Source organism: Cetorhinus maximus, chromosome 4, assembly GCF_964194155.1.
Source record: "Cetorhinus maximus chromosome 4, sCetMax3.hap1.1, whole genome shotgun sequence".
NCBI classification, from domain to species: Eukaryota; Metazoa; Chordata; class Chondrichthyes; order Lamniformes; family Cetorhinidae; genus Cetorhinus; species Cetorhinus maximus.
The window spans coordinates 102,689,500-102,716,600 of record NC_135882.1 but is presented as its reverse complement, the minus strand read 5'-3'; the positions used below and the strand labels follow the sequence as shown (position 1 = coordinate 102,716,600).

Genomic DNA, 27,101 nt, shown 5'->3' with positions numbered 1-27,101 from the left:
TGATTTACCATGCACAAGTGTACCAAGCCAATTGTAATTTATATCTTGATTTTATGCCCATTTGAAGTATGGTGTGTGAATGCATTAGAACTGCTTCTGATCTGCTGTTATAGCCTCACTGGTAACCCCACTGATACAAATGAATGGTTTCTACTGAATTTAAGCAGTTGGTTGGGAAGAACTCTTGACTGAATTCTGCCCCATGTATGCATAAGATGCAATGAAAGAGTTGCAAGGTTGTGTGCGGATTAGCATGGTTGAGTATTATAAATGGTATGTGTTGACAGCAACACTGTGCAGTATGTAAATCTGGGCCATCTGACACATTACACTGTTGTGGTGACTTAACATGAACAAAATATTGATTGGTAAAGTTATGAAATTACATGAAGAAAGCTTCTGTCTATATTTCTCTGCTGGACTTGAACTGTACAAACTATTTTGCATTTTGTTTCAATCAGTAGCAGTTCCAATAATGTTCTAATATCTGTTTAATCCAATGTATCTAATGAAACAATAGGTTAGTTGTCTAGGTCCAGTGCAGTACTGACAGGATTGGGCCACAGATTATGCATTTCATGAAGCCAACTCATTAAAATAATTTGTATGCTACCTCTCTGCACATTGATTGTGTAAGAAACATGTTTCATGCCAAATTTGCCAAATTTCTTGAAGTGTGCCATCTTTATTCACTTCTGTTCCCCAAAGGTACTGTCCACAGCATTTATCCTGACCATTACCTCATGATTGGCATGCACATTGCTGTCCTGTGGGGAAAATGCCCTAGAAGGTCAACAGTGCAACCATCCTTGCACTTATATCATGCAGCAGTATGTCCCCTTGAAGTATTCATCACACAAGGGTTTAGGTACTGTGTCAATCCACCATTTTCCAACAGGCTATTTCTTCCTCCACGTTAGATTTAGGGACATAGTAACATAAGAAATAGGAGCAGGAGTATGCCATTCAACCCCTCGAGCCTGCTCCACCATTCAAGTAGATCATAGCTGATTTTCTCTCTCAATGCCATTTTCCTGCACTATACCCATATCACTTGATATCTTTAATATGTAGAAATCTATCGATCTCTGTCTTGAGTATACCCAGTAACTAAGCCTCCATGGCCCTCTGGGGTAGAGAATTCCAAAGATTCAGCCCCCTCAGAATGAAGAAATTCTTCCTTATTTCAGCCCTAAATAACTTACTCCTAATTCTGAGACTATGCCCCTTGGTTCTAGACACCCCAGCCAAGGGAAACTTACTTCCTGAATCTACTCTGTCGAGCCCTGTAAGAATATTGTACGCTTCAATGAGATTACCTCTCATTCTAGAGAGTATAAACTCTAGAGTATAGGGCCAGTCTCCTCATTCTCTCCTCACAGGACAATCCCACCATCCCAGGGATTTGTCTGGTGAACCTTCATTGCACTCCCTCTATGGTAAGTATGCCCTTCCTTAGGTAAGGAGAGCAAAACTGTACACAACACTTCAGGTGTGGCTTCACCAAGACTCTATACAATTGCAGCAAGACTTCTTTATGCCAATCCTCTTGCAATAAAGGCCAACATACCATCTGCCTTTCTAATTGCTTGCTGTACCTGCGTGTTAGCTTTCAATGACTTATGAACAATTAGCACCCAGGTCCCTTTGGGCATCAATGTTTCCAAATCCCTCAGTTCGTTTCAATTCATTTTCCCTGTCATTTCTTCTCCTTCCTGTCCCCATGCAGCTTTGGTAAACTCCTTTAATTCATTTTGAATCTTTGTAAAGACTCAGAATTTTTCCCCCAGGTGAGGTCACCTATATCACATGGCACCACCCATAAATGTGAGCAGGGGAGATTTAAGAGCTGCTGGCTCATTGCATATTACACCCATGCATGAAACATGTTTCTTACACTGAATCAATGTGCAGAGAAGGAGCATACAAATTATTTTAATGAGCTGACTTCATGAAATGCATAATCTGTACTTCAATCCTGTCAGCACTGCACTGAACCTAGACAACCAACCTATTGTTTCATTAGATACACTGGATTAAACAGATATGAGAATGGTATTGGAACTGCTACTGATACAAAATGCAAAATAGTTTATACAGTTCAAGTCCAGCAGAGAAATATAGACAGAAGTTTTCTTCACGTAATTTCATAACTTTACCAACCAATATTCTTGTGCAAATTACAGAATATGTATTGAAGAATATTTTAAATTCCTGCTGTACGCAAGAATTTGACTTTTGAAAAAAAACAATGTCATATATAAGACTATTTAAAAGCTGAAGAGGCAGATCTATTTCACTGAAGTAATTGCAAAGGTCATCCATTCAGATTGATTTGCTTGATCTTTTGGGGGTTTTATAGCACCTTTATTCAGTTTTCCTCCATGAAATAATTTTGAATTTACCTGATCATAATCATAACTTTATTGACTTTACCTGGTTCTGCTTTCCAAGCATCTCATGTCTACAAGTCCCACAATTTATGTGGAAGGAGTGGAAATGAGGCAAAAGCTCTACCTACTGCTTTGCCCTGCTGATCTCATTCTGGAGTTTGGGTCATTAGATATTATTGATATTCATGGTGGTGTCTCTGTGCTTGAAGGTGCACAGTAGAGGTGTCCGCTTTGCAAAGGAGGCAGACGTTGGAGCATGTCCTGCAGTTCCGGGAAGGACCAAATCAGGCTAAAGAAAACAGTACAAAAATGTTTCACCCCTCCAATCAAAGGGCAAATGAACAACTTGGAAATGACAGTCTAGAATCATAGGAACATAGGAGCAGGATTAGGGCATTCGGCCCATCGAGCCTGCTCAGCCATTCAATTAGATCATGACTGATCATCTACCTCAAAGCCACTTTCCTGCACTATCCCCATACCCCTTGTGCCCCCTGGATTTAGATTCACCAGCCAGGGGAAACATCCAGTCTACATCTACCCTGTCACATCCTGTAAGAATTTTGTAAGTTTCAAAGAGATCACATTTCATTCTTCGAAATGCAACAGAATAAAGGCCCAGTTTCTTCAATCTCTCCTCATAAAACAATCCCGCCATTCCAGGGATTAGTCTGGCGAAGCTCTGTTGCACTCCCTCAATAGCAAGTATATCCTTCCTTAGATAAGGAGACCAAAACTGTACACAATACTACAGGTGGGGTCTCACCAAGGCACAATTGCAACAAGACATCTTTACTCCTGTACTCAAACCCCCTTGTGGAATCAATTGCTTTCTGTCTTCTTCACTTTGGCCCCACTTCAGTCTCACACTGGGACCAACACCTGAGACAGAATTTTTCCCACAGACTTCAGGACCCCAGCCTCAGTGTCAAATGGGAGTCAGAAGCCTGCACTGTGTTGGGAACAGTGACCTGGCTGTGATTTTTCCTGTATTAGACAATTAAGAACGGTGGAAAGGAACAGCAGGCTGCCTTTTCAGCTAAGTGAGAGAGAGGGCGCCCCAAGATGGAGGCACCCTCAATCCAACTCTAGCATCTATCAATAATAAAGGCTTCAAGGCGATTTAGACAAGTTGAGTGAGTAGGCAAATACATGGCAAATGCTGTATAACGTGGATAAGTGTGAATTTATCCCCTTCAGTAGGAAAAACAGAATGGCAGAGTATTATTTAAATGGTGATAGATTGGGAAATGTTGGTGTACAAAGCGACCTGGGTGTCCTTGTACACCAATCACTGAAAGCAAGCATGCAGGAGCAGCAAGCAGTTAAGAAGGCAAATGGTACATTGACCTTCATTGCGAGATGACAAGTACAGGAGCAAGGATGTCTTACTGCAGCTATACAGGGCCTCGGTGAGACCACACCTTGAGTATTGTGTGCAGTTTTGGTCTCCTTACCTAAGAAAGGATATACTTGCCATAGAGGGAGAGTAGCGAAGGTACACCAGACTGATTCCTGGGATGGCAGGATTGTCGTTTGAGGAGAGATTGGACCGACTAGGCCTATATTCACTGGAGTTTAGAAGAATGAGAGGGGATCTCATTGAAACATATAAAATTCTGACAGGGCTGGACAGACTGGATGTAGAGATGATGTTTCTTCTGGCTGGGGGGGTCGAGAACAAGGGGTCACAATCTCAGGATACGGGGTAGGCTATTTAGGACTGAAATGAGGAGAAAGTTCTTCACTCAGAGGGTGGTGAACCTATGGAATTCTCTACCACAGAAGGCTGTGGAGGCCAAGTCACTGAATATATTTAAGAAGGAAATAGACAGATTTCTAGACTGTAAAGGCGTCAAGGGGTAGGGGGAGAGAGCGGGAGTATGGCGTTGAGATAGAGGATCAGCCATGACCATATTGAATGGTGGAGCAGGCTCAACGGGCCAAATAACCTACCCCTGCTTCTATTTTTCTATGTTTTCTGTAATTCAATGAGCTGGAGCAGAAATGTTGGAGCAGCTAGTACGTGCTTCCTTGGTACAGTATGTGTTTGCCATGTGATGCAAAGACCTCAATTGCGCCAGTAGCAGAATCTCAGCCCCTTTAAAAGTCTTTTAAAAGTTTCCACTCTTTGAATAATAAACATATGCACTTTCCACTGAATAACAGTCCAAAGCGCCTTAAGAATCTTGAGCTTCTTGTTTCAATTAATTAAAGCACTAAATGAAAAGAGTGTATACTGTGGCCATTATGTTGGTCCCCTTACTGCTATTAAATCCATTATCTGAAAAAAATAAATAAAAACAAATGAACGTGTAAAATTAGTACAGTGCTGCAGAGAGAGGGGCCACCTGTAACACTCAATAATGTAGCAGGTTTTTCTTGCTGTAAAAATATGTGTAACCAAGGCCACGGTGAATTTCATATGGAATGACATTACTGTATCTTTTTTAACAGGACAGCTAAAACGGACAAGAGGAGAGGAAATTGACGTTGAGACCCCAGGATCTATCCTGGTGAACACTAACCTGCGAGCTTTAATAAACAAGCACACATTTGCCTCTCTACCACATCATTTTCAACAACAGCTCCTGATTTTACTACCAGAAGTAGATAGGCAGGTGAGCTGAGTATAAATTACTTTATATGCTGTGTTGGCTGCATAGCTGTGGAACACTTGGTCTCATAATAAAGGGAAGCAAACAATGGTTAATTTGTTCTTCCCTGCGAACTGGCAGTGGGAAATCTAAAACCTAAAAAACAAATTGTTACAGTTATGATGAAAGTAAATGGTCTTTTTCTTTCAGACGCTGGTCAACCTGCTCTGTATTCCCAATAATTTCTGTTTTTAAGTTGAGCTCTCATTATATAGAATTTTTTTAATCAAAAGGCTGTAATTACAAACAGATTATAAATTGTCATTTGGTAGTATAGGACTTGAGTATTGCTAAAGAAGAGACATATTGTCGAAACTTTTCATCTTGCACTCATCAGGACAATGCCTTGACCAATCAGAATCAACCTGCCTGGTTTGAATTTAAACAAAGCTTGGCAGTTAACTGTCAGTCATCAGTTAACTGGTGCATTCACCAATTTGTTGTATTTTTATATATCTTTATTAATTTGTGGTATATTTTATATGTCTGATCCACCTCAGATCAACACAGAGATGACAATAGTTCTAAGGCTACAACATGTTCATCTACAGTGCTTTAAAATATCTCAACAATCATTGATTTCTACACGTACATTCATAGCTCAACTTCTCAGGTCTTTTCTCTGGAAGCTTCTGTTTATTTTAGCTCAGAGGCTCCACGGGGCTTAAGCATTAAAACATAGTGAACATAACTCTATGAACAGACTAACATAATCAAACGTAAAACAATTAAACCATTAACCCCTACATCTTATCCCATTTTTAATGAATGACCTTATTTTAAATGTAATTTTACAATCAAACATACATATATCAAGTCATTTCTGAGAGTTGATCTTGTCTGTTTTCTCTAAGTACAGAAATAGGGCAGGATTTTTCGCTCATCGTGCGGGCACGCGCCCGACCAGAATGAGTGCAAAATGACGTTGGGCGAGCATCCTGATGTCATCGCACACTCACGCGATATTTCACTCGACAGGTGAGCACGGGAGTTGGAGCCGCAATCCCCCTTAATTAAGAGGCTAGTTAAGGCCCTTGACAACCCAATTGATGGTGATTTAACGTTGCTCGCGCAAGTTCTCGCACGTCACATGGGCAAAATGGGCAGGCAGGCAGCACATAATTTGCAAAACCTCATCCACGGGCGGGATAAGAAGGGTCAGCAGCATTGTCAATGTAGTAGTGAGCTGTTTTGGAGATAACTTGCTGCTGGTGGCTTATTGGTACTTGTCAGCTTAATTTCTGATTGGGACTTCATTCTTAGCATTTCCAGGCTTCATTTCTGGACTCACTGGTGTCTTCCAGGCCCCCTTAGGATTTGGATCGTGTGGACCCTTCTAGTTGTCAGACAGCCTTCCCTTACCCTGGTAATGTGGATTGTGGTCTCCGCTGGAGGCACCTCCTCTGAGTAGGAAGAGAGGGGCAGAAGGAAGAACAGGCCATGTGTCCCAATGCAGCTTCCAGGGGAGGGACCTGTGGGAGGAGAGGCACAGGGGGCACAGGGCCAGCAGGTAGCCCAAGGTGGAAGGAGCTGCAGAAGACACCACTATCCTGTTGCCAAGGTTTAGAGGTGGTGATGCAGCTACCTCAGTATGTCTGACGTGCAATGCCGAAGGAGGCTCTGTCTCTCCAGGGAGACTGTGACCTCCATTTGTCAGATGATCAGGCTCCGACTTTGTGGATGGACACCCCATGCCAGTGGCTCTGAAGATCACAGTGGCCCTCAACTTCTACGCCTCCGGCTCTTTCCAGGGCTCGGTGGGGGATCTGTGTGGAGTCTCCCTTTTATGTCTTGGATAAATGAGCTCGTTGGCCAACTGAACTTTAACTGCACACCTCCCTATGTTCTCTTCAATTGCTGCTTGCAATCAATAATGGGGAGATACTGATATAAGAATAAACAGTGATGGTTTATTGAGACACAGGGCAGAGGACCAGATCATAGGTGCTCACTCAGAAACCTCTAGAACTAGACTTACAGTTCCCAGTTGCCTGTGCTGTACAGTGATTTGTCAGTGCTGTCACATGATCAGTACACTTGCATTCTCTTAAAGGGTCAGGGTATCTCACTTTACCACATCCCTCTCCCTTTAGTTAAAAGTACAGTTGCCCACAATGTCCCTCAGTAGATGATTTCACCATCTTCCGGATGCAGCCATGTTCACTCCTGCTGCCCTTTCCCTCCAAGCTGAATGAAACTGATAAAGGGCAACAAGCGCAAAGCAATACAGTGATGAGCTACATGATGTGCGAGGAGAAAGAGGAAAAGGGAAAAAAAAATATTTTAGCTTTTCTTTACAAGGACTGTCAATAATTTCTCTTTTTCTTCCTTTGAGCCCTTTTCTTGGTAGCACTGGCCTGTACCTCTGTCTTCTCTTTAATTTCGCTGTTGACTGGACTAGACTCAAACGTGAGCTGAACGAGAATGGGCTCAGTAGTTGGGTTTTCTGATATCTCTTCTGAGAATTCAGGGCCTTCTAGCTTTAAAACTTCAGGGCTTTTATGCAGGTGCTGCTTCAACTCTTCTAATTCTTTCCTATTCTCATTAATAGTTTCCTGGAGAATCACATATCATTGCCCCTTCTCAGCTAATTTGTTCCTTAACTCAGCCAGAGACAGGTGTAACTCTTCATTTTCTTCTTCATATCCTTTTTGTGCCACAAATTGGGAGCTGATTGAATTTTGTAGCGCACAAAAGTCCTTTAATAAATTTTCCATTTCCTTTTGAAAGATGATAACTTCAGCTTCAATTCTGTCCCAGTGTAACATTCCCGCAGGCTTCTCCCATTGGGCCTTTGCGGACTCATTTTTTGTTGCAGCAACACTTCTGGTTTCAAATTGGGAATTTAGCGGGCCCTCAAGATTTATCTCTCCCAGCCAGTTCCTTCTGAGGAGACTCGGTCCCCTGTCTGACATTACAATAGGGGTAATTTTGCAGACTGTTCCTCTTACTGCACCTTGACTTGACATACCCCTTTCACATTTATTTCTTCGCCCATGTATGTCTTCAGCTTTGTGTCCAAAACTTCTAATTTCAAATGATGGGTTCCTTTACTCAGATATCTAAATGCATGCTCTCCAATGAAGGACATCAACGCTCCTGTATCAACTTCCATCTTAATGGGTTATCCGTTAACTGTAATGACGACTTCTTCTCCTCCTCCACGATATCGTTAGTGGTAAAAAAGAACACTTGGCGTTCGACATACTGAGACCAGTCATCTGAAAACGGGTCAAATGGATCAACGCGCCTGAACCTCCAGAACTAGACTTACAGTTCCCAGTTGCCCACACTGTATAGTGATTTGTCAGTGCTGCCGCATGATCAGTACACTTGCATTCTCTTTAAGGGATAGGGTACCTCACTTTACCACACTCCCAGTCAGCTGTCCATAGTTGCAGCAAGCTAGTGACAGAAGCTCTGTTCAGGCAGGTATTGATTTTCATTTTTTTCCGTACAGACGAGGTCAGCCAGGCTGAGTGAGCCAAAGGCTTTTCAGTGATTGCTGGCTTCGCCCGTGTCCAGGGTGCAATAGACTGCACACATGTGGCCATCAAGGTGCCAGCAGGTGAGCCCGGTGCCTTCGCTAACAGGCAAGGATTCCGTTCCATGAACGTGCAGATAGTGTGTGACCACAGGATGTAGATTTTGCAAGTCTGTGCAAGGTACCCATGGCAGCTCCCATGATGCTTACATCCTGAGACACTCCCAGGTGCTAAGGCTCTACAGTGCTCCAGCCTGACTAGATGGATGGCTGCTGGGTGACAAGAGCTATCCCTTGAAAAGGTGGGTCATGACGCCTCTTCGCCACCCAAGAATAGAGGCAGAGCATCGGTACAACAGGAGCCACGGCACCACAAGGGTAGTGGTAGAGAGAACCATGAGTCTTCTCAAGATGTGCTTCCGATACCTGGACGGTTCAGGGGGCAGACTGCAATTCCCCCCCAGAGTGGGTGTCACTGATAGTGGTTGCCTGCTGCGCTCTCCACAATCTGGCACTGACAAGGGGGGAGCTACTGGAAGAAGAGGATGTTGACGCAGCTGCACAAGCCCCAGATGATGAGTCGAGTAGTGAGTCAGAAGAGGAGCATGGTGAGGAGAACGCTGGAGCCAGACCTCGGTAACCTCCAGGGAGTCAGAGACACCGGGAAAGCCTTAATCCAATGCTCCTTCAGCTAGGCTGCCAAATGAGAACTACCACCTCATGCCAGGTCTGCCACCTTCATCCTGGATTGCTGAAATGACCCTTTCCTTGGCCCCCAATTCAGTGCCTGTGCAATAAAGTTTCGAGCCACCCATGTCCAGCATTACATAATGGCCTACCCTGCACCTACAAAACAAATGAAACATACTCAGGCCAATAACACAAAAGCAAATGTAATTTAATGTTGGAACTCACATAGTATTCAATATCCGGTATTGGTAGTCACAACAAAATGGGGGAACAGAAGATCACCCATGACCAGACCCTCTTGTGCTTAGGGTGCTTTAAGTTTATCTTTATGGGTGCTACATCTAGGTGCTCCCCCATTGCTGGCACTGGCATTGGAGACAGCCTGCTGTCTGTGCTGTCTTGTTGGCCTTGGTGACTTTGGTGGTTACCCTGTGGCCAGTGGAGTCCATGTTGGCCCCGGCTGGGAGGGAGTGGCTAGTGCCACGGCTGGCATCTCCCCAGTCACTGCAGCCTCATCAGATGGCAGAGGGGCAGAGGAGCTGCTGCCTTCATCCAGAGCGCCCTGAGAGGAACCCACAGAGACGACAGGCAGTTCATGAGCCAACGTGAGATCGCTGTGGACCTCCCTGCTCACCGTTGATGGACGGGCACCTAGCTGGGATACTGGGTGGCCCATCCATCTCACACATGGACACTGACTAGCTGAGGTCAGTGCCTATGTGAGGGCTTCCAGGTCGGAGCACATCCCCAGGAACCCCTGATTGTGTCCCTGGTGCAGCATCTCCATGAGAGTAGCACTCTCTCCATGGAGGAAGCATTGCACTCGGCCATGAGGGTCAATGCAGTGCTCATGCTCTGCAGGGACTCCTCCACAACAGAGACCATAGCACGCCTACCCTCATGGATCTCCGCCAGATACTCCCACACACCCTGCTGGACATCCAGCATCTGCCACCTAATGGACGATTCCAGAGGCCCATCATCAGCCTTCAACTGAGCATCATCCTGGTCTCCAGCAGCCCTCTGACTGTTGTCGCCTGGGGCACTCTCTGCCTCCACCTGCACCTCAAGCGAGTGTGAAGTGCCCTCACCAATGTGAACCGCGATACTAGCCGCCGAACTAATGCCCACGGAGGTGCTGGTATCTGCACTGGAGCCTGGTTTAGAGAGTGGGTGTGACGCAGGTGCTTCGGGAGCATGGTGGTCCTCCGGGGTCAGGTGTAGCTCCTGGAGGTCGTGAGCTTCACTGCTTGGTGGCAGATCTAAGGGAGAAGAAGGACATATCATTAGTTTAAGTCATGACACTGTCACTGTGCATGCCAGGCACCCTGGTGAGACAATGGAGATGTGCATCATGATGCCATCATCTTTCAATGATCAATGAGGAATCCAGTCTGGAGGCTCCCATCAGTGATGAGACTGCACAAGAATGTTTGAGCCACCTGAAACTCTCACCTCAGTACACCGTACTCTTACCTTCGTTTGACACCCCAGCCTCACCGCGGCCAGTTGATTGAGGTGCAGAGCACCTCTCAAGTTCCAAGGCCTCCTGCTCGTACTGGGAGAGGATGAGGAGGTGTGGGAGTCCTCCGCCAGTCCGTGACCTCTCCAATTGGTTATGGCTTCTCTTCTCCTGAAAGAACAAAGGAGCATTACTAGTCCACTATCTACCTGCAGCACCATTGCAGCCTGGCCAACCCCAGCTGAGGAGCACCTTTCAGGGCAGATTCGAGTCATGGCCCTCGAGCCACAAGGCACTCAGTCAAAGCAGCCAGGGCTCAGCCCCTGGGCCAGCTCCAGCGTGATTGACAATTGGCACTCAGACTCTAACACCCCTGAGCTCCACGGGGGGACGGCCAGCCCAAAACAATTCAGCATACTGACCCATGCCAACACGGTCCTCACCCTTCCTGAATGCAGCAGGTCATTGAAGCGCTTCCAGCACTGCACCCAGGTGCACCGCACCACGTCGTGGCTGCTCACCTGGGCTGCCACCTCCTCCCATGCCATCTTTGTGAGGTGCAGTGGCCTCCTCCTCCCATCTCTGGGGACAAGGGTGTCCCTCTGGCAGCCACCTCCTCCAGGAGGGTGGCGAGACACTTGTCGAAAAAATGGGGGGCTGAGTGCCCAGCCGACCTCGCCTCCCACCTGGTCTCTGCATCCTTGTTGCAGCCTTGTCGCTGCTGCAACCCCGATGTGGGCAGCCTTCCTGAGGCTGCCTGCGCCATTTTTGAACCGGCCGCCAGGTCGCCATTGGACCTGGCGGCCAACAGGCCCCCCTGCTACCCCCTCCCCCCCTAACCTGCCCCTTCTCGGAGATTCTCCAGCCTGCGTTCACGCTGGGTGGGCCTTAATTGGCCCGCCAGCATGAAATTGCGGTCCGGCCCTGATCGCAGGCAGCAGTTGGCTTCCAGACCGTTCCTGCCTGCCCCTGCCAAGCCCAACCAATGAGGGTAAATTTTTGCCCATAGTCTTTCAGATATGAAGGTTTCTGATGTCTATGTCGAGATCTATGCGCTTGATGTTGTGGTTCTGTGTGATTAACTCTTGTTGCATGAACCTGCAAGATACTCAACTTCAAACTTATACTGATGAATATATATACTTTCAGTATGAATTATACTGACCTGACCATCTGTCGATGCATAGAGGTTGATAACCTGATACTAATGTGACTAACAACGCAGTCAGCACTTAGTGATTGGTGCGGAGAGTGAACTTTCTACCATAACGATACATGTGCTAATGTTCACAATGCATAGTCTCGCCATTTCTCCGTAATTCAATGATTAGATTTGATATCCACAGCGATGTGTTGATTCGCTCAATTATACCATCTGCTTCTAGTCGTTTCAGCCTCTGTGACACTTCAGTACAGATTGCAAACAGCAACCGTCTCAATGTGAAGATGGTGGTGAGTTGCCAAACTGGTAGAATCGATGTGTCGATGCAAGGAGCATGACAGTACCCCTTAATCTCGTCAAATCCAGTAAATAAGGATGGATACTGGCATGTATAGTCTGCTTCATTGATCATGTTAATGTGTGCTCCAGTGGGGTCTTCATGCTTCATGCTTGAATTCGAAAAGGTTTACTCCATAAGGAACCTGCCTTTAGCTACATAGAAAGTGAACCTGTCAAGGGTGATGTTTTTGTTTTGGAGGGGATCTTCCAGGCGGTGGTGTTCCCAACTGTCAGCTGCCCTTGTACTCCTGGATGGTAGCGGTCGTGGATTTGGAAGATGCTGTCTTCGGAGCTTTGGTGAGTTCTTGAAATCTTGTAGGTGATACACACTGCTGGCACTGTGCATCAGTTATGGAGGGAGTGAATGTTTGTGGATGTAGTGCCAATCAAGTGGGCTGCTTTGTCCTGGATGGTGTCAAGCTTCTTGAATGTTGTTGGAGCTGCATTCATCCAGGCAAGTGGAGAATATTCCATCACACTCCTGACTTGTACCGTGTAGATGGTGGACAGGCTTTGGGGAGTCAGGAAGTGAGTTACTCGTCACAGGATTCCCAGCCTGCTCTTGTAGCCACAGTGTTTATATGGCTAGTCCAGTTTACTTTCTGGTCAATGGTAACCCCCAGAAGCCAATTGCGCAATACTGTCACGTATAGTTTAATGGAATCACCATTTCCCTGGCAATTCAGATGGAATGTAAGACTCAGATCTTCTGGTCTCCGGATCGGAGAGCGGACGTACAGCCCAAGATGCATGTCAGGACCCCATGGAAGCCTCAGCGCACCGGCACCGAGGAAATTACTCGGGAAGTTTGAACTTCCAACAGGCAATTCCCCTGCTCCCTGGACTCTCCGCAAACGTCTCTGACTCTGAGTTATCCAGGAAATGTTAGACAGAAAAATCCTAGTCTAACTCTTGGGTAACTACAGAACTGACACCCCAATCACTAACATTGCCCCCCCAACCCCCTGATTTCCCCATCAACCCCCTGACTACTCCCCCGATCCTCAGACTATCTGCTCTACTCCCCTGACTACTCCTTGAACCCCTAACTACTTCCCAACCCCCCCGACCTGACTATCTCCCCTTTCACACCAAACCCCACCACCCAACTACCTAGTAGGATCCCGAATAGACTTGACTACCTCCACCATCTAACTACCTCCCCAACCTGACCTGAGTACCCTCCAACCAGACCTGACTATCCCCCACCAACTGATTACACCCCCCGACCAGACCTAACTGTCCCCCACCACCCGACCACACCGCCCCCCCCCCCCCCCCCCCCCGCCCCCCCGCCCCAACCGAATCGGCCTAACTAGTCCCTGATCTGACTAACCCTCCTGACCCAACCCGACAACCCGTGACTCATCTCACTCACCTACCCACCTCACCCACCCAGCTGCCAACCAATCCCCCTATCACCCCACCCACTGCCACACTGCCCACCTGCCACCTCATTCACCTGCCTACCCACCCACCTGCTATTCCACCCATTTGCCAACCCCCCCACATGCCCCTGCCCACCTGCCATGCTACTCAGCTGCCATCTCACGTACTTACCACCTTACCTACCTGTCACCTACCCACCTGCCACCCTACCCACTTACCTCACCCACTCTCCTCCCCATCCTACACACTTACCTACTTACCTCACCCACCCTACCCACTTACCTCACACAGCTACCCATGCTACCACCTACCCATTCACTCATTCATCCACTCACCCATTCACCAACATTCATTCATTTACCTATTCACTGATATTCACACTGGACATTTAAACTTACCTTATGGCAGCTAATGCCATGAAAAGGGAAATTATCCAGTCTTACCCCCTAACGCTACTCTGCTGCAATGGTCTTCTCTGATAGACTATTCTGCACAGTAGTGTACTGTACAGTGGACTGCAATCCAACAGTGATTGCCGCTTTGAGGAAGATCCAGGCCTATATTGTTCGATCATCATTCATTTCTTTGGCCTAGAATATTTTTAGAGAACATTTACTGCTGTATCAAACATAAACGTATCTTCTGTGAGCTGCTCAAAAATTCACTGGCCTTCTGCTCCAAGACAAAGTACAGTATCGCCTTCTTACGGCTGCTACATTCAGACAGTCCATTCCTGTGGTGAGTAAGTAGGTCTTTATCCCCAAAATCCATTGATCCCATGACATTGGAGGATCCCCCAGCAATAAAAGAAATGGCTCTGGAGCTTTAAATTTAAAGTTTTCTCAACCATCCTTGTTGCCAATTTTTTGGTGTATTCGTTGCTTTGTTGTATATTTTATGAGCCTGATTTACCTCACAGCAATACAGACATGACATTAGTTTTAAATCTAAAATAGGTTTATTCATAGTGCTTTAAAATATCTCAGCAATCACAGGATTTCTACATACATGTTCAAAGCTCAGCTTCTCAGATCTTTTCTCTGGAAACTTCTGTTTACTTTAGATTAGAGGCTTTACCCAGGCTTAAGCAATCAAGTACAGTGAACATAGATCAGTGAATAGACTAACATAATCAAACACTGATCAGTTAAACTATTGAACACCACAGGGGTGATTCTACAATCCCTCAGCCAACGCAGAGACTAACACTCAAGAGGAGCGTGCAATAGAGATAGAGCTGCAACATACAGCCATATGCCCGACTGTGATGCCATCAAAAAATTCTCCTCCCTTGGACTCAAGAGCACAGAGTGACCCTTATTCTCTAAACATGGCACTTAAAGAAGGGTACAAGGATAACGTAGCTGTGCTTGTTTGTGCAGTAGTTTACACTGGCAGAGCCAAATCAGGCTATTTTAGATAAGAGTCAGATTGGAAAACCCCATGTCAAACAGAAGTCACTTTATTTGGTATGTATGTAGAATTGAACCATGTCTCAGTTCAATCCTTTTTTTTTTATTATTCATTCACGGGATGTGGACTTTGCTGGCTGGGCCAGTATTAATTGCCCATCCCTAGTTGCCCTTGAGAAGATGGTGGTGAGCTGCCTTCTTGAACAGCTGCAATCCATGTGGTGTAGGTACATCCACAGCACTGTTACGGAGGGAGTTTCAGAGTTTTGACCCAGCAACAGTGAAGGAACGGCGATATATTTCCAAGTTAGGATGGTGACTTGGAGGGGAACTTCCAGGTGGTGGTGTTCCCATCTATCTGCCGCCCTTGAATTTTCTAAATGGTAGTGGCCGTGGGTTTGGAAGGTGCTGTCTAAGGAGCCTTGGTGAATTCCTGCAGTGCCTCTTGTAGATGGTACACACTGCTGGCACTGTGCCTCGGTGGTGGAAGGAGTGAATGTTTGTGGAGGTGGTGCCAATCAAGCGGGCTGCTTTGTCCTGGACGGTGTCAAGCTTCTTGAGTGTTGTGGGAGCTGCACTCATCCAGACAAGTGGAGAGTATTAAGAGGTTGCAAACATTTTCTGAAACCACTGCCAAAGCTGACATGACAACAAACAGAAGAAATTTCTCATCCAATTTTCAATTCAACTTTATATGGCTTTTCTTCTCAATTGTCATTTTTCCTTCTCCTTGATGTTGGTTTAATCATATTGTACTCTGAGGAATTATGTACATGTACCATTTTACATTTTTATGTATAAGTTGTTGTTTTAAATGAGGCTGGAGTGTAGTGTCTAGCTCTCTCTATTGCCCTCTCTATTGGGGGGTTGTGAATAAAGTTAGTTTCAATAATGGCTGTTTGCAACTGAGCATGTATTGGTTTCAGTGCAATAAACAACAATTAGAGTACAAGCATCAAGACTCATTTCATTCCAACCTTCCATCCCTTTTGCAGAATATGTGATAAATGATAAATCAGTGCCAACACAAACTACATATCTTTTGGCCCCGCTCAATTTTCTAATGAGGAAGAAATCTAAACTCCGAACTGCTTTTGAATTAAAGCAGCATCATGTTCTTTGCCTCATTCATCTGGGTTTCTTCAGTCCCTCCAGTCTTGGAGGATTTTAGGGAATTCTGGTGCTGAGAATTACAATTATATCTTTCATCTAAATCATAAATCATGCTGAAAACCCCCAGTATGCAAAAAGAAATAAAGGATCTAAAGGTCATTTATCGTATTTTATTAATATAATTTGTAATTTTGTAACATTGTGGGAAATATTTTTCTCTTTTTATTTGCAGATGCTTCACCCTTAGCAGTTGTGATTAGTGTTTTTTTGTAATTCTGAAATATTACAGTGCCTGAGTCTTTAGAAGAATAAATTACTACACTAGGTTATAAGCAAACCAGCTCAAAAACAGGAAAACAAATCCCCATTGTTTCCTAAATAAGTAAGGACCAATTTTATGAAAACAGATTTCTGCACTGAGCCATAACTGCTCCGAGAATATAATAGGGAACTGTGTTTTTTTTTCCACAAAGATAAAAGCAAAATACTGCAGATGCCGAAAATCTGAAACAAAAACAAAAATAGTGGGAAAACTCAGCAGGTCTGACAGCATCTGCGGAGAGGAATACAGTTAACGTTTCGAGTCCGTATGACTCTTCATCAGAACTAAGGAAAAATAGAAAAGAGGTGAAATATAAGCTGGTTGAGGGGGGTGGGACAGGTAGACCTGGATAGAGGGCCAGTGATAGGTGGAGGCAAAGAAGAGATTGCCAAAGATGTCACAGACAAAAAGACAAAGGGGCGTTGACGGTGGTGATATTAGCTAAGGAATGTGCTAATGGTGACATTTTCACATTGTGTTATGGGATTTTCCTGTTAGTTTCTGGATTTCATTCCCTGATTTTGTCAATTTTTAAAATTTAAACTAAATCAGTGGTCTTGATTATTATTATATGCTCCTTTATAATTTTAGCTCTTACCTTCTGTAAAGCCTGGATGTACAAAATTTGTACCAGGCTGGAGGCATGTACCTGGGATTTAGTAGCAGTGGGGAGAGAGGAGGGGAGGGGATGGTGTTTAGGGGTATTAGACAGGCGCTCCTTGGTTTTTGTAGCACTAGGGGAGGGGTAGTTGGAATTTAGAGGAATTGGGGCAGGGGTCCCAGAGCTTGCCAGCACTGCAACAGATGCTAACTTCCATCTGAAACATTGTTTGCTTAAATAACTTCTGATACTTACTTTCCTTACCAACACATTTGCTTTAATTTTAATGTTTTCAATAGGAAAATAGAAGTAAAGCACAGCTGATTTTAATTAGTCATTGCCTTTATGAAATGTTTATTGTTTACAGGCAACAAATAACTTGTTTTTATATGTTTTAAATAGCATCCCAGCCTTTCAAACAGCATTTCAGATTTTACATTGAGCAGAGAAATAATTGGATATTGAGAGTTAGAGGAGAACAGGACAATGGAATTAGGGATAAAAACAAAAAACTACTGCGGATGCTGGAAATCCAAAATAAAAACAGAACTGTTGAAGGGTCGTGAGGACTCAAAACGTCGACTCTTTTCTTCTCCACCGATGCTGCCAGACCTGCTGAGTTTTTCCAGGTAATTCTGCTTTTGCAATGGAATTAGGGGATGGCCTAAAAAGACAGTGGAGACACATTTTGACAAGACTTTTGAGAAACAGGCCAAGAGGTCTGGGCATGGAGCCTAAAACTGAAGCCTGACAAGAGCTGAGATGATGAAAATGTGAGACTTTGAGCAAATACAGGCAGCATCTTTCTGAATGATTGTAATTTGTGGAGAGTGGAAGTGGAAAGGCTGGCTGTCTGTGTTGTAGGGCCTTTAATGTATCCAATTTAAAGTTTGTGAGATGGCCATTAACCGAAATGTCCATATCCCAATACGAAAACCCAGGATCTTTGACCTCACCCAAGAAGCATGGCTGTGTGTCCTTTTGCTGTACAGCCTCAACCTCATGAATCATCAATGGGTCTCTTGTGCATTTAGATGTTTTGGCCTTGCACAGTTTGCCAAAGTGTCCAATTCTGTTACATTTGAAAGCATTGGGCTGAAATTGCAGGACATTGATCTCACCTGTGGAAAGCACTTTGCTCCACAGCACTGGCATGGTCGCTCTACTGGTCAGTTAGGATATTGCTTCCCTTGGCCTGGAGTGTTCCTGTTTCTGTGCTGTTTAACTAACTGGGCTGTGGGGTTTCCTTTGTACCACGGTTTACTTTCTCTTCTTAAAATGGACCTGCGCTGTACACGGAGTTCAGATTGCCGAACAATCTGGATAGCTTTCTCAAGGGTTAGATCCTCCTCTGCTAGCAACATGTCTGAGCATGTGTTGTCTGCTACTCCTACAACTATTCTATCCCTGATAAATTCAGGTTTCAGGTGTCCATATTCACAGCCTTCAGCCATCCTGTACAATGAATGAGTCAACGGGTTCGCCTGGCTGCCGGATATACTTATTAAATCCTTTTGAGGATTTTGTTACTTCTTAGGTTAAAATAAACATCAAATGTTTTGAATACTTCTTTACATTTAGAAGATGATTCGTTAATTCCTTACCTAGCAATAATGTCATCTGCTATCAGGCCTACCGAATAAAGCTAAAAACAAAAAACTGAGGATGCTGGAAATCCAAAACAAAAACAGAAACAGAAATACCTGTTCTAGTTCTGTTGAAGGGTCATGAGGACTCGAAACGTCAACTGTACTCTTCTCCGCCGATGCTGCCAGACTTGCTGAGTTTTTCCAGGTATTTCTGTTTCTGTTTTTGTCTGCCAAATAAAGCAATCAATCATCTAAGGAATCTTTTACTCTAAAGTCTCCAATGCTGTGCTTGATCTGGGCCTTGTTTAAGTCCAAATTGATCTAAAAGAGTCGATTTCTGATCCATGGTTAAAACATTTTAAAGTGTAGGTTCAGCTTTAAGAAGTTGCTGAAATTCAAGATGGTGCTGCCATTCGTTTGAAGACAAAGGATTCACCCACACCAGCTGCTCTGCAGGCTCCCACTCCGATGGCATTCACGCTTAGCCTTGAAAAAATGCTAAACAATGACTGCTTGGATCAACTAGCTGCAGACTTCTCCATTTCAGCGCTATGCTTCAGCGTCACGAAAACGTTGAATCTAGCTTTTGCTGATCTTTAAAGCTGATTCCTTAGTCGCAATTCTTCTGAATCAATTAGTTAACCCTTTTTTTCCATTTTCGAGTGTTCAGGTGCCAACTCGGGACTCTGGTCCCTCTGATGGAGTTTTTAAAATAAAACTTCTCACCATCAAACTGTTCAAAAAATTCTTGGAATTTGCTTTATCCTGAAATTTAAAAGTTTTTGCTCACCCCTGCTGACTCTGCACTCCGGGAACTGAAGCTGGACTTCCAAGAGACCTATGGAGTCCTCTGCTGCAGCAGGGAACCTCAAATCACTGCCTTCAGTCTCCAAGCCCCTCCCTGGAGCTTTTCCTTGGCAATTTTCCTCTGTGCATCTGCTTCTCAAGCTTTTCTTCATGTTAGAATGCTTCTTCAAATTCTTCTTTAGTCCTGCAGGATTCTAGTTTTTCTCTGCATTTTTTGCAAGGCTTTGGGTTTTCCATTAGCTGCCACTATGTTGTAGGGTGTTGGATACCATAGTCTTAAGTAGGTTAACTGCATTTGTTAACCACTAGAGCTATGTACATATATACAGTAAAGGGTTCAAGCTAGGAGCTGTCTCCATGCTTGCTTGTGTACATGACTCTGTCAAACTGACCCCTAGGTATGGGCCATGTGTTCTCTTACATCATTGTGTGGGTGGTAATGCACTTTGTCCCACGTTAACCCTATATGTGCCAGGCCCTTATACGACAAGCTGAGCATTAGAAAGGGAAAGATTTGAAATGGTGAAAGCATGGATTGGAGCCTTGGGATCAGTGAAAGTGGCACATTTTTGGGATGTGAAAAAAACAATCTTGGGGTGTGCACAAAAAGACAGGCTCTGGTTCAAGCAATGCACTAAGATTCCAAGCTAATAGACTTTGCTTGAAGTAGCCATCGGGATTCGTGGAATGTAATAGCTGTTGAAAGGCATGAGGGATGGTTTCAGTTCTGCCTTGATTGAGTTGGAGGAAATTTCAACATCTTGCTAAAAGTTCAGAGGTCAAGACTGCCTGTTGGTTTAAAGACAAAGGTGGATTTATTTCACAAGAGCAATATTGCTTTTCTTCATCACTGAGCTCTTCTACAACTACCTTTCTAACTTCATTACCAATTACTTCTTTCACCTCTGCTCTTTCATTCCTTTGTCAACTTACTTTTTCATTTTACTTAAGTTCTTTAACTTCTTGTTCCTACCTTTTAGTATCCTTGGCCAGGATTTTATAGGGCCATAGGGAGCATGCTGGAAGGCAGGTAGGAGGACAGGTGGAATGGTGTAAAATTGAGGGACAATGGAGGGTGGTGTGCCCATCGTCTTCCTGCTCCTACTGGCATTTTACCAGCGGTGGGGATGGTGGCAGACAGCCCACCTGCCTTTAGGTCGATTGAGACCTTTATGTGACCAATTAAAGGCCACTTAAGGGCCTCTGTTGCCACCTTGCCATTTGGGGACTCTGCCAGGTTTACCCTTGGGGTCTCTTTTCAGGCTCAGTGCAAGGGTGCAGGGGTCCTCCTGATCGAGCACCCTGTAGCTCACAGAGGATACTCCCCAGCCCCAAGGCAAAGTCCAACCTACTAAAATACCCCCTGCCCTCATGATTGATCCCTAGGGACCTGTCTGACTGGCACCAGCGAGACTGATCTGACTGACCTTCATTCTGAAGCCTCCTACATTTTGGCTGGTCCAGGCATGCTTCAGTACCAGCGGAGGCCACTGCTCCCAGAAGAGGCCACTGAAGAGCTGCCAGCCTTCCCATTGGTCAGTATCTCTTGGGAAACCCCAAATGCACACACTTAACTGCCTGATCAACGTAAGACATTGGGGGCTTCCATCACCAGGAGAGTTGGGGTTACCATGGCCACCTTGATAAAATCCTGGCCCTTAGTTTCTTCCTTCTATTTCCTTTTTGGTTCTCCCTTGATGTACCATAATATATGCTACAGTTCGTATTCTGTTGCACTCAGTTGTAGTTTTTATGCTGCAATATTTTCTCAAAGCTGTAATTTTTCCTTTCTTGAATTTATTTTGTCCTTACTTTCTCACTTGTTTTATTTTTTAACCTTTTCCTTTTACCAGCCTTTTTTTACATTAGTTTGTTTTCATTTTTTTTATTAGTTAATTAGCAAAAGAACCAGAGGTATGGTGTGGGTCAGGATTCTTAGCTCAGCGTGCGAACGTGTGCCTGACACGCCCAAGTGTAAAATAGCGCGCGATGACGTTGGCCGAGCATCCTGACATCATCGCGCATTCGCATAATATTTCGGTTGGCAGGCACGCACAAGAGTTGGCAGCGGGCCCACAGACAATTAAGAGACCTTTTAAGGCCCTTAAGCAGCTAATTAAGTAGAATTTTTCGCTGCCTGTCCAACGTCAAGGTTGGCTGGGTGGGGGGTGGGGGGAGCAATTAGGCCAGGCGGCCTTTGCATTTTTTATGAAACCTCATCCAAGGTCGGGATGAGGTTTCGAACAGTGAATTAAAAAAAAAAACTTTTTCAAACTCATTTTTAACATGTCCCTCTTCATGTGACTCAGTCACATGTGGGGACATGTTTACATTATTTGTGAAATCTTCAGCACCCTGAGGCAGCTCTGTGCTTCAGGGAGTTTTCAGTGAGCGCACCCCAGCGCATGTGCAAACTTCAGCGCTCACGCTCCTCCCACCCCCACCCCGGCAGCGCTGAGGCTCTCAGCGTGCGAAAACGCGGTCTGGGCCCGATGGCGGTCGGTGGACTGTTCCGCGGCCGCTCCTGCACTCGCCCGACGAGGGGAATATCCTGCCTGTGGTTTTATTTTATGCAGTAAGTCACTATGATCTGAAATTCACTGCCTGAAAGGGTGTTGGAAGTAACAGTAGCTTGAAAAGGTGAACCGTATATACAAAGAAACATTAGAATTGGGTTATTTGGAGAACACTTTCAAAGAGCCAACACAAATATGATTGCCTGAATGGCCTCCTCTGCTCTATGGTTCTATGATTTTTCTCTTTCTTGCAGCAATTTCACTGTTCTATGATGACTAATGTAGCAGGACTCAGCTGCCATATGGGTGGAGAAGGGTAGGGAGGGGCCGGGTAGCATATTTTAATGTTTTTATGTTATACAACTCATATTTTGGACATTAAAAATGATAGTGTCAAAGAAAGAAAATTCCAACAACAAAAACAATTAGAGAAGTGTTTGAGTAATTTGATTGGTTCACTTTCTCTCTTATTTTTCAGTTCATCCGGTTAGAACCATAGAACCATAGAACACTACAGCACAGAAAAACAGGCCATTCGGCCCTTCTAGTCTGTGCCGAAATATTCTTCCGCTAGTCCCATTGACCTGCACCCAGTCCATAACCCTCCAGACCTCTCCCATCCATGTATCTATCCAATTTATTCTTAAAACTTAAGAGTGAGCCCGCATTTACCACGACAGATGGCAGCTCGTTCCACACTCCCACCACTCTTTGAGTGAAGAAGTTCCCCCTAATGTTCCCCCTAAACCTTTCCCCTTTCACCCTAAAGCCATGTCCTCTCATGTTTATCTCTCCTAATCTAAGTGGAAAGAGCCTACTCACATTTACTCTGTCTATACCCCTCATAATTTTGTAAACTTCTATCAAATCTCCCCTCATTCTTCTATGCTCCAAGGAATAAAGTCCTAACCTGTTTAATCTTTCCGTGTAACTCAACTCCTGAAGACCCGGCAACATCCTAGTAAATCTTCTCTGCACTCTTTCAATCTTACTGATATCCTTCCTGTAGTTAGGCGACCAGAACTGCACACAATACTCCAAAGTTGGCCTCACGAATGTCTTATACAACCTCACCATAACATCCCAACTCCTATACTCAATACTTTGATTTATGAAGGCCAGTATGCCAAAAGCTTTCTTTACAACCCTGTCTACCTGTGACGCCACTTTCAGGGAATTATGTATCTGAACTCCCAGATCCCTTTATTCTTCCGCACTCCTCAGTGCCCTACCATTTATTGTGTATGTCCTACCTTAGTTTGTCCTTCCAAAATGCAACACCTCACACTTTTCTGCATTAAACTCCATCTGCCATTTTCTGGCCCATTTTTCCAGTTGGTCCAGATCCCTCTGCAAGCTTTGAAAGCCTTCCTCGCTGTCCACAACGCCTCCAATCTTAGTGTCATCAGCAAACTTGCTGAGCCAATTTACCACATTATCATCCAGATCATTGATATAGACAACAAACAACAATGGTCCCAGCACAGATCCCTGAGGCACACCACTAGTCACAGGCCTCCAGTCTGAGAAGCAATGATTCACTACCACTCTCTGTCTTCTCCCACACAGCCAATTTCGAATCCAGTTTACAACCTCTCCATGGATACCAAGTGTCTGAACCTTCTGAACTAACCTCCCATGTGGGACCTTGTCAAAGGCCTTACTAAAGTCCATGTAGACAACATCCACAGCCTTTCCTTCATCTACTTTCTTGGTAACCTCCTCGAAAAACTCTACAAGGTTCGTTAAACATGACCTACCATGCACAAAGCCATGCTGACTATCCTTAATTAGCCCTTGGCTGTCCAAATAATTGTATATCCGATCTCTCAGAACACCTTCCAATAATTTACCTACTACTGACGTCAGGCTCACTGGCCTGTAATTACCTGGTTTACTTTTGGAGCCTTTTTTAAACAACGGAACAACATGAGCTACCCTCCAATCCTCCGGCACCCCACCCGTGGCTAAGGACATTTTAAATATTTCTGCCAGGGCCCCTGCAATTTCTACACTAGTCTCCCTCAAGGTCCGAGGGAATATCATGTCAGGCCCGGGGGATTTATCTACCTTTATTCGCTGTAAGGCAACAAGCACCTCCTCCTCTTTAATCTCTATATGTTCCATGACACTACTGCTTGTTTCCCTTCCTTCCTTATACACAATGTCAGTTTCCTGAGTAAATACTGATGCAAAAAAACTGTTTAAGATCTCCCCCATCTCGTGAGGCTCCACACATAGACGACCACTCTGATCTTCATGGGGACCAATTGTGTCCCTTACTATCCTTTTACTCTTAATATACTTGTAGAAACCCTTCGGGTTTACCTTCACATTATCTGCCAAAGCAACCTCATGTCTTCTTTTTGCCTTCCTGATTTCCTTCTTTAGTATTTTCTTACATTTTTTATACTCTACAAGTACCTCATTTGTTCCTTGTTGCCTATACCTGCTATACACCTCTCTCTTATTCTTAACCAGATCGCCAATATCCCTTGAAAACCAAGGTTCCCTATGCCTGTTAACTTTGCCTTTAATCCTGACAGAAACATGCAAACTCTGCACTCTCAAAATTTCGCCTTTGAATGCCTTCCACTTACTGAACACATCCTTGCCAGAAAACAACTTATCCCAATCCACTCTTCCTAGATCCTTTCTCATTTCCACAAAATTGGCTTTTCTCCAATTTAGAATCTCAACTCGAGGACCAGACCTATCCTTAGCCATAATTAACTTAAAACTAATGACATTGTGGTCACTGGACCCAAAATGTTCGCCTACACATATTTCTATCACTTGACCTGTCTGGTTCCCTAATAGGAGATCAAGTATTGCTTCCTCTCTCGTTGGTACCTCTATATATTGATTTAGAAAACTTTCCTGAACACATTTGACAAACTCCAAGCCATCCAGCCCTTTTACAGTATGGGAGTCCCAGTCAATATGTGGAAAGTTAAAATCTCCTACTATCACAACTTTCTGTTTCTTACATCAGTCTGCTATCTCTACAGATTTGCTCCTCCAATTCTCTTTGACTATTGGGCGGTCTTTAATACAACCCTATTAGTGTGGTCACACCTTTCCCGTTCCTCAGCTCCACCCATATGGCATCTGTAGACGAGCCCTCCGGGCTGTCCTGTCTATGCACAGCTGTGATATTTTCCCTGACTAGTAATGCCATTCCTCCCCCTTTCATCCCTCCCCCTCTATCACGTCTGAAACAACGGAACCCCGGAACATTGAGCTGCCAGTCCTGCCCCTCCTGCAACCAAGTCTCACTAATAGCAATAATGTCGTAATCCCACGTGCCAATCCACGCCCTAAGCTCATCTACCTTTCCGACAATACTCCTTGCATTGAAATAGATGCACCTGAGAACATTTCTATCCCGTACAAACCTTTGATTTCTGTCTATACATGCATTCCTCGCTTGACCTTTATCCTCCTCCACCTCACTATCTGCTCTAACACTCTGGTTCCCCTCCCCCTGCAAATCTAGTTTAAACCCCCCGGAGCAGCACTAGCAAACCTACCCGCAAGGATGTTAGTCCCCCTCCAGTTCAGGTGCAAACCATCCCGTCGGAACATGTCCCACCTTCCCTGGAACAGAGCCCAATTGTCCAGAAACATGAAGCCCTCCCTCCTGCACCATCTCCTTAGCCACGTATTTAGCTGCATTATCCTCCTATTTCTAGCCTCACTAGCACGTGGCACGGGTAGCACTCCTGAGATCGCAACCCTGGAGGTCCTGTCCTTCAACTTTGCACCTAACTCCCTAAACTCTCTTTGCAGGACCTCCTCTTCCTTCCTATCCATGTCATTGGTCTCTACATGGACCACGACATCTGGCTGCTCACCCTCCCTCCTGAGAATACTGAGAACTCGATCCGAGTTATCGCGGACCCTGGCACCAGGGAGGCAACAGACCATCCAGGATTCTCAATCTCTCCCACAGAACCTCTTATCTGTCCCCCTAACTATCGAATCCCCTATCACTACTGCTCTCCTCTTTTCCCTCCTTCCTTTCTGAGCTGAGGGTCCAGTCTCGGTGCCAGAGAAGCGACCACTACAACTTGTTCCTGGTAGGTCGACCCCACCAACAGTATCCAAAACGGTATACCTATTGTTGATGGGAACGGCCACAGGGGTGCTCTGCTCTTTCTGTCTATTCCCCTTCCCTCTCCTGACAGTCGCCCAGCTGCCTACCTCCTGACTTTTAGGGGTGACTGTCTCCCTGAAACTCCTGTCTATTACTGCCTCTGCCTCCCGTATGATCCGAAGTTCATCCAGCTCCAGCTCCAGTTCCCTAACTCGGTTTGTCAGGAGCTGTAGCTGGATGTATCTTTTGCAGGTGTAGTCATCAGGGACAATTATGCTGTCCCTGACTTCCCACATGCTGCATTCGGAGCACTCGACTGCCCTAACTGCTGCCTCCATTACCTACTCCTAATTTAATTAAAGGAACTTACCTGGCCTTACCTCACTGGGAGCAAGCTCGTCCTCAGCCTCTGCTCGCCGAAGCCTCTCAGCCAAAGCCTCAAAGCTCCACTCCTTCACTGGGCCGCTCACACACTGGCCGCTCACACGCTGGCCGCTTCTCTTCAGCTTCCCCTCCTTTTATTTTCAATCTCCCAATCACCTCTCCTCTCACGCTGTTTTCAATCTCCCGACTAACTCTCCTCTCGCGCTGTTTTCAATCTCCCAACTGACTCTCCTCTCGCGCTGTTTTCAATCTCCCAATCTCGGGTTCTTCAGGATTGGTTGTTAATAGTTTCTTATTCAAGATTTGCTAGCTGCTTTCCACATTTCTGATTTGTATATTTTCCATATCCTCAATTCAGGTTCACTATAATTATATCTGAAGCCAATCAAGACCAGAGTATGATGCCTTAAGTGTGATGATGTGTATTGCATGTTAAAAGCATGCTTAGACATGTATTTGTGATTGTTATGGCCAGGTGAGAAATGGTAGAATGGCTCCCCTCTCTACCCTCCTCTCGGTTGACCGCAACAGGTATTTTAAAATAATTTGCTTGCCAATTCAGTGAGTGTTTAACTGTTTAAGTATCATGACTGTAAAAGATATACACAGACAGGTTTTCCTGTACACAAGATTTCTTGTAAGTTTTAAAAGAAAAGGAAATAGTATTTATTGTACTTAACAC

The 27,101-nt window shown here is 45.0% G+C and overlaps 1 protein-coding gene across 1 annotated transcript in view; it reads left to right on the top strand.

Annotated features, from left to right (window-relative positions):
- LOC144680088 (putative Polycomb group protein ASXL3) overlaps positions 1–27,101 on the top strand; it is a 350,418-nt gene that overhangs the window by 243,843 nt on the left and 79,474 nt on the right. Inside the window, exon 8 of the mRNA XM_078541234.1 lies at positions 4,851–5,014. Coding sequence (XP_078397360.1) covers positions 4,851–5,014 — 164 coding nt within the window. The remainder of the gene's footprint in view (positions 1–4,850; positions 5,015–27,101) is intronic.